Raw genomic sequence first — 11065 nt, 5'->3', positions numbered from 1 at the left:
CTTAAATTAGTCTATTTCTATTAATGTATAAGTTGCCACATGACTTTTGGATTACTGGTACTTTACAACTTGCTTCTCATGGCAGTGGTGGCTGGCAGCATCTCCTGACTCAGCCTTCCACTTCGCAGAATTCTCCTCTCTGCTTATCCAGCCTATCCTATACTTTCTGCCTGGCTATTGGCCAATCAGGATTTTATTCATCAATCAATCAGAGCAACACAATCACAACATACAGAAAGACATCCCCAGCATTTTTTTGCTGACTTTAGAGACCTTACTCCTCATATTTGGTTGCCTTGGCCAGCCTTAAAACATGAGGGAGGTGCTTATACTTATTGTAACTTTATATACCATGTTCTTTTGAGATCCATAGGAGATCTGCCCTTTCCTGAACAGAAAAGGAGGCAGAGTGGATTTGGATTTTGGAAAAGAGAGGAGGGGATGGAGGGGAGGGATTGCAAGAAAGGAGGAAGGGAAAACTGCAACTGGGATATAAAATAAAGATGACAGAAACAAGGAAAGAAAGAATGAAAAAGAATACTTCTCCCTCCCCCTGCCTTTCTTTAAATTGTCCTTTATATCATGCCCTGATCTTCTTCAAATTCAAGGTGTCTTTTTTTATTGTTATCATATACATTTATGTATTTAAATTTGCATATATATCCCTAAATATATCATACTGAGTGTATGTAAAGTTATGCATATGCATATTTGCTAGATTAAACATTTGGCACTGAACAAAGACATTGTATACACTTCCCTGGGGAGTGCTACCTCCCATCATCCCAGCTTTACTAATTTGTCTATAGTTAGTTGTGTATGATTGAGGATCTTATCAATGATCTGCATGGCATGGTAACCCAATAAGTTCTAGAGTGACATAAATACCTTTGTGGTAACCAATACATATGTAATGAGTCTCAAAACCAGGTCAAACAAGAGGAATACCATGTCAACAAACTGCATCCTTGGGAATTTTATCTGTGTTCCCTTGCAAAATATCATCGAAGCTGAGCTTGTTTAGCATTATAGAATGTCAATCTGCATGTGTCCTTGCAAAGGACACACACACACACACACACACACACACACACACACACACACAGAGATAGATAAATAGATGATTGATAGACAGATAGACAGACAGATGGACAGAGAGAGAGGGAAAGATAGAGATAGATGGATAGAGAGGAAGGAGGAAGAGAGAGAGGAAGAGAAAGAATACTGAGGAAAATTAGATAGGGGGTTTTATTTTTGTCACTAAGAGCCCTAATTGTTCCTGAAATAGGCTTTCCAGGAAGTGGGATGGAGTCCTCATACCAGTATTAAGAACTCCTCATCTATATTCTGTAATAAAGCCCAGATGCATTGGGGCGTCAGCATGAACTTTAGAGGAACTGAGCCTGTGATTCTTTTTTTTTGCAAGTTTGCCCATATTTTTTATTAAGAATTTTTTTTTATTAATTTTACATACCAATCACACATCCAGTACCTTAGAAGGGGTAGCTGTAGCTTACAGCTTCCCCTAGGAATGACTTTTAGCAACAAAACCATTTTAAAACTTTTTATGGTACTTTCCTTTTTGAGAACATGAATTTTGTCATTTTAAGTTACTTTTTTTTAATTTTTATTTTTATTTTGCAATACAATTCAGTTCTACATATCAGCCATGGATTCCCTTGTTCTACCCCTCCAGCCCCCCTCACATTCCCCCAGTCCACCCCCTATTACCACCTCCTCCAGGGCAAAGCCTCCCCTGTGGACTGAGATCAACCTGGTAGACTCAGTCCAGGTAAGTCCAGTCCTCTCCTCCCAGGCTGAGCCAAGCGATCCTGCATAGGCCCCAGGTTTCACACAGCCAACTCATGCAATGAGCACAGGACCCGGTCCCACTGCCTGGATGCCTCCCAAACTGATCGAGCCAATCAACTGTCTCACCCATTCAGAGGGCCTGATCCAGTTGGTGACCCCTCAGCCATTGGTTCATAGTTCATGTGTTTCCATTCGTTTGGCTACTTGTCCCTGTGCTTTATCCAACTTTGGTCTCAACAATTCTCACTCATATAAACCCTCCTCATTCTCGTTAATTGGACTCCCAGAGATCCACCCGGTTAAGTTACTTTTGACTTGAAGCAAAGTACTTCTTCTATAGAAGCTCATTGTGGAAAAACAAAAGGATGTTAGTAGGATGCTAGGCTGATCTGTCCTGTGGTGATATATTGTGTACCTCAGTATGTTGTGTATTCTAATAAACTTATCTAGAGATCAGAGGACAGAGCCAGCCACTGGATTAGACATTGAGACTAGACAGTGGTGACACTCACCTTAAATCCTTTAATCTTATCACTTAGGAAGCAGTCTGGGTCTCTGTAAGTTTAAGGCCACACTGGGAATAGAATCAGGCACAGTGGCACACAAGCCTTTAATCCTAGGAAATGACATGCCTAGGTAGAGAATGGTATGTAAGGCATGAGAAGACAGTTCAACTGATACCCTCAGGGGTGAGGACTCAGAGGCTTTCAGTCTGAGGATTTGTAGAAACAAGATTGGCTGAGGAGTCGGCAAGGAGAGGTTGGCTATGGCTTTTTCTGCTTCTTCAATATCTGCCTCTGGGTTTTTTATTTAAGCATCAATAAATTATCATTCTCACCATGTTTCTAAAACATGAAATGTCCATACTGTGAGAAAATTTTTTCTCAGTTTGTACTATTAGATTAAACTTGAGAGTGAGAAGAAATATGCCCATGCATTGATTGTCTTTCATGTATAAATTAATTTATTTCTTTGGTTTTTTTTTTTTGAGACAGGGTTTCTGTGTGTAGTTTTGTTGTCTGTCCTGGATCTCATTCCATAGACCAGGAAGGCCTCAAAATCACAGAGATCTGCCTGGCTCTTCCTCCCAATTGCTGGGATTAAAGGCATGAGCCACCAACACAGGGCGTTAATTTATTTCTTTTTTTAATAGTACTTTTTTTAAATTTTATAATTTAATTTAATTTTACTTATCAGCTACGGATACCTTGTTCTCCCCCCTCCCGACCTCCCCCCCTCCCATCTCCCCCCCAGCCCACCTCCCATTCCCATCTCCTCCAGGGCAAAGACTCCCCTGACTGAGCATTGAGTTCAATCTGGTAGATTCAGTCCAGGCAGGTCCAGTCCCCTCCTCCCAGGCTGAGCCACGTGTCCCTGTATAAGCCCCAGGTTTCAAACAGCCAGCTCATGCACTGAGTACAGGACCTGGTGCCACTGCCTGGATGCCTCCCAAACAGATCAAGCTAATCAACTGTCTCACTTATCCAGAGGGCCTGATACAGTTGGGGGCTCCTCAGCGATTGGTTCATAGTTTATGTGTTTCCATTCCTTTGGCTATGTGTCCCTGTGCTTTATCCAGCCTTGGTCTCAACAATTCTCATTCATACAAACCCTCCTCTTTCTCACCAATTGGACTCCTGGAGCTTCACCTGGGGCCTGGCCGTGGATCTCTGCATATGGTCCCCTCAGTAATTGGATGGGGTTTCTAGCACAACAATTAGGGTGTTTGGCCATCCTATCACCAGAGTGGGTCAGTTCGGGCTGTCTCTCAACCATTGCCAGTAGTCTATTATGGGGGTATCTTTGTGGATTTCTGTGGGCCTCTCTAGCACTTTGCTTCTTTCTATTCTCACGTGGTCTTCATTTATCACAGTCTTTTATCCTTGTTCTCCCTCTCTGTTCTTGATCCAGCTGGGATCTCCCGCTCCCCCAAGCTCTCTTTCCCTCGATCCTTGCCCTTCATTACCCTCACTCACATCCATGTTGTTCATGTAGATCTCTTCCATTTCTCTACCATTGGGTGATCCCTGTGTCTTTCTTGGGGTCCTGTTTTCTAGGTAGCCTCCCTGGTGATGTGAGTAGCAGTCCAGTCATCCTTGTTCCACATCTAGTATCCTCCTATGAGTGAGTACATACCATGTTTGTCTCTCTGAGTCTGGGTTACCTGACTCAGGATTATTTTTTTCTAGATCCATCCATTTGTCTGCAAACCTCATGATGTCATTGTTTTTCTCTGCTGAGTAGTATTCCATTGTGTATATGTACCACATTTTATTTATCCATTCTTCAGTTGAGAGGCATCTAGGTTGTTTCCAGGTTCTGGCTATTACAAACAATGCTGATATGAACATAGCTGAGCAAGAGCCCTTGTGGTATGATTGAGCATTCCTTGGGTATATGCCCAAGAGTTGTATAGCTGGATCTTGTGGGAGATTGATTTTGAATTTTCTAAGAAAATGCATATTGATTTCCAAAGTGGTTGTACAAGCTTGCATTCCCACCAGCAGTGGAGGAGAGTTCCCCTAGCTCCACATCCTCTCCAGCATAAGGTGTCTTCAGTGTTTTTGATCTTAGCAATTCTGACAGGCATAAGGTGGTATCTCAGAGACATTTTGATTTGCATTTCCCTGATAATTAGGGATGTTGAGCAATTCCTTAAATGTCTTTCAGCCATTTGAGTTTCCTTTGTTGAGAATTCTCTCTTTAGTTCTATAACCTATTTCTTAATTGGACTGTTGGGCATTTTGATGTCTAATTTCTTGAGTTCTTTATATATTCTGGATATCAGTCCTCTGTCAGATGTGGGGTTGGTGAAGACCTTTTCCCACTCTGTAGGCTGTCACTTTGCCTTGTTGACCCTATCCTTTGTTCTACAAAAGCTTCTCAGTTTCAAGAGGTACCATTGATTGATTGTTTCTCTCAGTGTCTGTGCTACTGGTGTTAATTTAGGAAGTGATCTCCTATGCCAATGCATTCAAGACTACTTCCTACTTTCTCTTCTAGCAGGTTCAGAGCAGCTGGATTTATGTTGAGGTCTTTGATCCACCTGGACTTAAATTTTGTGCATGGTGACAGATATGTATCTATTTGCAACCTTCTACACATTGTTATCCAGTTATGCCAGCACCACTTGTTGAAGATGCTTTCTTTTTTCCATTGTACCATTTTGGCTTCTTTGTCAAAAATTCTATGTTCATAGGTGTGTGGGTTAATGTCAGGGTCTTCAATTCGATTCCATTGGTCCACATGTCAGTTTTTATGCCAGGACCAAGCTGTTTTTATTACTGTAGCTCTATAGTAAAACTTGAGGTCAGGGATTGTGATGCCTCCAGAGGTTGTTTTATTGTACAGGATTCTTTTGGCTATACTGGGTTTTTTGTTTTTCCATATGAAGTTTAGAATTATTCTTTCCAGGTCTGTGAAGAATTGTGTTGGTATTTTGATGAGGATTTCATTGAATCTATAGATTGCTTTTGGTAAGATTTCCATTTTTACTATGTTAATCCTGCCTATCCATGAGCATAGGAGATCTTTCCACTTTCTGACATCTTCTTCAATTTCTTTTTTTAGGGACTTGAATTTCTGTCATATTGGTCCTTCACTTGCTTGGTTAGTGTTACCCCAAGGTATTTTATATTCTTTGTGGCTATTGTAAAGGATAGTGTATCTCTGATTTTCTTCTCAGCTTGTTTGTCAATTGTATATAGGAGGGTTACTGGTTCCTTTTGAGTTGATCTTGTATCCTGCTATGTTGCTGAAGGTGTTTATAAGCTGTATCAGTTCCTTGGTTGAATGTTTGGGGTCACTCAAGTATACTATCATGTCATCTCCAAATAGGGAAAGCTTGACTTCTTCCTTTCCAATTTGTATCCCCTTAATCTCCTTATGTTGTCTTATTGCTCTGGCTAGAACTTCAAGTACTATATTGAATAAGCATGGAAAGATCGGACAGCCTTGCCTCGTTTCTGATTTTAGTGGAATCACTTTGAGTTTCTCTCCATTTAATTTGATGTTGGCTGTTGGCTTGCTGTAAATTGCCTTTATTATTTTTAAGTATGTTGCCTGTATCCCTGATTGCTTCAAGACCTTTATCATGAAGCGATGTTGGATTTTGTCAAATGCCTTTTCAGCATCTAGTGAGATCATGTGGTTTTTTTCTTTGAGCTTTTTTATATGGTGTATCATATTGATGGACTTTCATATGTTGAACCACCCTTGCATCCCTGGGATGAAGCCTACTTGATCATGGTGGATAATTGTTTTGATGTGTTCTTGGAGTCTGTTTGCCAGTATTTTATTGAGTATTTTTGCATCAATGTTCATGAGGGAGATCGGTCTGTAGTTCTCTTTCTTTGTTGCATCTTTGTTTGGTTTAGGAATCAGGGTAATTGTAGCCTCAGAGAAGCGCTAATTTATCTCTTATTTTCATTAGAGGACAACTATTTAAAGATAAGATTGAGGTAAATTTCATGGTAATTTTAGAACATATCTAATTACTTAGTAAGAAAATCTGAAGACCATCTTTAAAAACAAAAATGACAAGCCGGGCGGTGGTGGCGCACGCCTTTAATCCCAGCACTCGGGAGGCAGAGCAGGAGGATCTCTGTGAGTTTGAGGCCAGCCTGGTCTACAAAGTGAGTTCCAGGAAAGGCGCAAAACTACAGAGAAACCCTGTCTCGAAAAACCAAAAAAAAAAAAAAGTGACATGTATCAACTTTAAATACCAATGAATAGAAAAGCATTTTTATTTTTAAATTATATGGAAATTACATCATTTTCCATTCTCTTTTCTCCCATTAAATGCTCATGTATACCCATTCTTTCTCTCTTTCAAACTCATAAGTTATTTTTATAATTGTCATTTCATATATACATATACATGTATGTTTGAGTAGATTTCAGGAATATAGATGTATATATAATAACTATACATATTATATGACTTATTATATGCACAAATAACCTATCCACTTAATTGAGACAATATATAATTCATATATGTGTACATATACATATTTAATCCTGAATTATATGTGAACAATATTTTGTCTTGCAAATTATTTAGTTTATTTTGTCCCATGGTAGAGTTTTTCTTCCTCTGTCAGCATTACTTTGTACAGTGTAGTTTTTGTATGGTTGAGGTCCCATGAGATTTTCCCATTCACATCAGGATGCCAAAAGTTGTAGTCCTAATTCAGCTCATATTACGAAGTCATGTTTATCAGACTTTCTGTGTCTTTATGGGCAATGTATGACATTCCTAAGAGACATAATCTCAAAGCAAATTCCCTGGTTTCAGCCTCTTCCATTCTTTCTATTCCATCTCCCTCAGTGAAACCTGAACTTCAGGAGTGGCAATTGCACTTATTGTAAATGTATCAGGTGGAACTGAGTTCACAATTCTTCATTTTGATTGGTTGTGGCTTTTTATCTAGGTATGTATCTATTTCTATATGACATGTTCTTAAAGAGATGTAAGGAATAGACTTAATTGTATGTATGGGAACAAGTATTTAGAATGTTTAGGGCTATGCTGTTTTAGTGAAGTGGCAGTTACAGTTTCTCCTCTGAGATGCAAGACTTCACTAGCTCTCAGTAGCTGGTTTAGTTTCCATAACTAGGCATGATTTCCCTCTTGACCAGCAGGATTTCTGTTCAATTACGGCTAACAACTGCATTTTTGAAGGCTCTTAACCTAGTATATAGACGTAAGAGCAAAGAAGTCACCACAACAAGGATAAAACTCACAGTAGTAAAGGTCTAACAATTTTATAGAATTTTAATTTTATTTAAATATAGGGAAATGGAAAATATTTTACTTAATATATTGTATGTATTTTTAGGAACTGGTGATGAATTTTGGAGAAATATGTAATAATAAAGTTGCATGTTGTAACCTATTCATGATTTTAGATGAAGAATACATACCAATTCATAGAAAAATCAATGAATTGGAAGAAGGATTCAGATAAATGTAGTATAAATATCTAGATTTCAAGAGAAGTGGGGGTAGTCATCAAGACTTAAAACATGTTCTCGGAGTATAAATAAGAAATATATCTATGCAGTTAGATCTAGTTATTTGTGTTGAGCGACTGATATTTGACATTGGGTAACATTGTTCTTACTAAGTCTACATTATAACAAATTATGTAATGACTGATAAAGTACCATGTTCACAAAATTTACATTTTGAAAATTCTGTATTCTTCAGCATAATGGCACAAAACCAAATAAAGCATCATAGTTTACTAAAGGGCCTTGAGGTTTTAAGAAATGGATTGATGCTTGTAGCAAGAATCTTAAAAGTTCTTATTAATAAAAACAAACCTGGGGCCAGGTAGTGGAGTGAATGCTGGAAGATCAGAGAAGCAGAACAAGCCACAGCCACCTCACCTTGCCAATTCCTCAGATGATCCTGTTTCATCAGACTGGAAGCCTCTGGGTCCTCATCCAAATGGATTTCAGCTGAACTGTTGCTCTAAAGCCTAAAAACTTAACCAGGCTAGTTCCCTATCCTCACACCCTATTTACCTTTGTGCTTCCTGCCATCACTTCCTGGGATTAAAGGCTCTTGTTACCATGCCTGGCTTTTTTTCAGTGTAGCCTTGAACTCATAGAGATCCAGGCAGATCTCTGCCTCTGGAATGCTATGGTTAAAGGCATGTGTGCCACCATTTTCTGGCCTCTATATCTAGTGGCTGTTCTGTTCTCTGACCCCAGATAAGTTTATTAGGGTGCACAATATTTTGGGGAACAGAATATCACCACAGATGCTCTTGTATAAATCTGATAAATTGAGTGTTGAGTATAAAATAAGTTATAAACTACATATTTTATCACAGTGACTTGATATCAAGATAATAATTTACTTGGATCCACTTTCAAAATTTAAAATGTGATTAATACAATTGGATAAGAGAATGTTCATGAAGCTCTTAAGAAATTTAAATCATTAACATGAATATTAACAGTCTATATTACAGAGGAATATGGTGGGGTGCTGTGACTGGCCATTTTTAATCCAAGAAGAGCAAAAGCAGTTTTATGTAGATCTCTCTGAGTCCAAAGAATCATGATATTCACAGAAAGTTTCAGACAAGCCTAGATGTATACTGAGGTCCTGCTCATATGAAAATATAACCTGGATTTCAAGCATGGATTACTTCATTGGCTCCAGTATAAAGAGGCTATAATACAATTGGTTGAGCAAATAATAGCCCAATGAATCAAACCTATATTATAATGGTGTAACACAAATTTGCAATAGATATCAACTGGACTTCATCTTTGAAATTCATCATTTAGCATAAGAACTATGTTTAATTTTGAACTAGGTTTTGAGAGGGTTATTCCTTCTAGAATGTGACCTATTCCTGATATGATGAACTGAGTTCTTATCTGGCCTTACTAAGATAATATAACACTTAGGGGCAAAAATGAAGCCAAGGAGGGCTGCACTAGAAGCCAAGATAGAGAAGACTTCCATAGCCACCATGACCTTCCCCTTGGTGCTGTGGTAGACAGGGAGGAATGTGACCCAGACACAGAAGAACACCAGCATGCTAAATGACAGGAACTTGGCTTCATTGAATGTGTCTGGCAGATTCCGGGACAAGAAAGCCATAGTGTAACTTCCAAGTGCCAAGGAGCAGAGGTATCCCAGTATACCATGGAAGGCAAAATCTGAGCCCTTGTTACACACAAGGATGATATGTCCATGTTCAGCATGAGAATCTTTGTCAAGAAAGGGTGGAGATGTTCCTAGCCAGATTCCACAGAGGACAAGGTGGACCAGAGTACATATGGGGATGATGAAGTTTGGGGCCTTTGATATTATTAACCACCTCACCACTCTCCTTGGAAAAGTAACCTTGAAGGCAATAACCACAGTGATAGCTTTGGCCAAAACTGTGGCAAGAGCCACAGTGAAAGCACCTCCAAATATGATCTGCTGCAGGATACAGGTTGTGGTGTTTGGACGGCCAATGAAGAGCAAGGTACATAGGAAACAGACAGTGAGTGTGATGAGCAAAGTGTAACTGAGGGTTCTATTATTGGCCTTCACAATTGGAGTGTCTCTGTGCTTCACAAAGAGTCCAAGAACCACAGCTGTGAGTACAGAGAAACACAGAACTATAGTTGTGAGAGACATCCCCAAGGGGTCCTTATGGTCAAGAAAACTCACAGCTTTCTGGAGGCAGTGTTTCCTCTCTGTGTTTGCATAATGAGTTTCTGGACACTTCATGCACTTTTCCATATCTAGTAAAAAATGAAAGTGATATTTAATCCTGGCTGAAGTTATCCCTGTAATTCTAACCCACTTTTCTGTACCTGTTGACAGGTGCTGTTATCTACATCACTTTCCTTTATCTCAAGGACAAAGAAGTATGAAATCTGTAGTGAACAATTTCATATTTATACCACCCATCTTCCTTACTAGATATTTCAGTTACTATTTATATGCAAATATAAATTTTATGGCTCCAACTAAGCCCTCTTTCCTCATGTTCAATTCCTCACTTTCTCAATCTATTACTTCCCAACTTAATATACCCTCTACTATTTCTTTTTACATTTTAATACACAGTGAATCAATCCATTGATGGTAATATTTACAGATTATTGAGAAATCTACTGGAATATTGGTAACAATTCAGAATCCCCAATCTTAAAGAAAAATGATGTCCGTTTTTGTTGTTTGTTTTTTCCAAGACAGGGTTTCTCTGTGTAGTTTTGGTGTCTGTCCTGGATCTTGCTATGTAGACCAGGCTGGCCTTGAACTTACAGAGATCCTCCTGTCTCTGCCTCCTGAGTGCTGGGATTAAAGGCATGCACCACAGTTATTTTGGGAGTAGTTATCAATTACCATTAGCTTCTCATACAACCCCTCTTCTTCACAGTGATATAAAATAAATAAAACTTTTCTCTGTTACGTACTTCAGTGCCTCTTTTGTTATTGGTGTCTCTCTTTTGGAAGTCTTTAGAATACTGAGTTACAATGCATAAACCTACTTTATTTCTGATACCACATCATAAGTTATATCCATGTTGAAAATTTGAATAGTGCAGGAGAGGGAGAATGCCCTTTGAAATTATTTTAATAAAATTCTGTTCTTAAACATAGGTTCTCAAATTTCTTATCATTATAAAATCCTTTCTATTTTCTAATTTTGACTCTATAGGCATTACTCTGTTTTTACAGGATTGAACAGTGTACTACTAGTGACATGTTGTTATTCTAATTGGGGAA

At 38.8% G+C, this 11065-nt stretch overlaps 1 protein-coding gene across 1 annotated transcript in view; it reads right to left on the bottom strand.

Moving 5' to 3' along the window:
- Positions 1–9145: 9145 nt before the first annotated feature.
- Positions 9146–11065, bottom strand: part of LOC128124333 (vomeronasal type-2 receptor 116-like) — a 31155-nt gene continuing 29235 nt past the window's right edge. Inside the window, exon 7 of the mRNA XM_052760475.1 lies at positions 9146–10074. Coding sequence (XP_052616435.1) covers positions 9146–10074 — 929 coding nt within the window. The remainder of the gene's footprint in view (positions 10075–11065) is intronic.

Source organism: Peromyscus californicus, unplaced genomic scaffold, assembly GCF_007827085.1.
Source record: "Peromyscus californicus insignis strain IS unplaced genomic scaffold, ASM782708v3 Scaffold_4__1_contigs__length_199733344, whole genome shotgun sequence".
Classification (NCBI taxonomy): Eukaryota; Metazoa; Chordata; class Mammalia; order Rodentia; family Cricetidae; genus Peromyscus; species Peromyscus californicus.
This window is presented reverse-complemented; position numbering and strand designations above follow the sequence as displayed.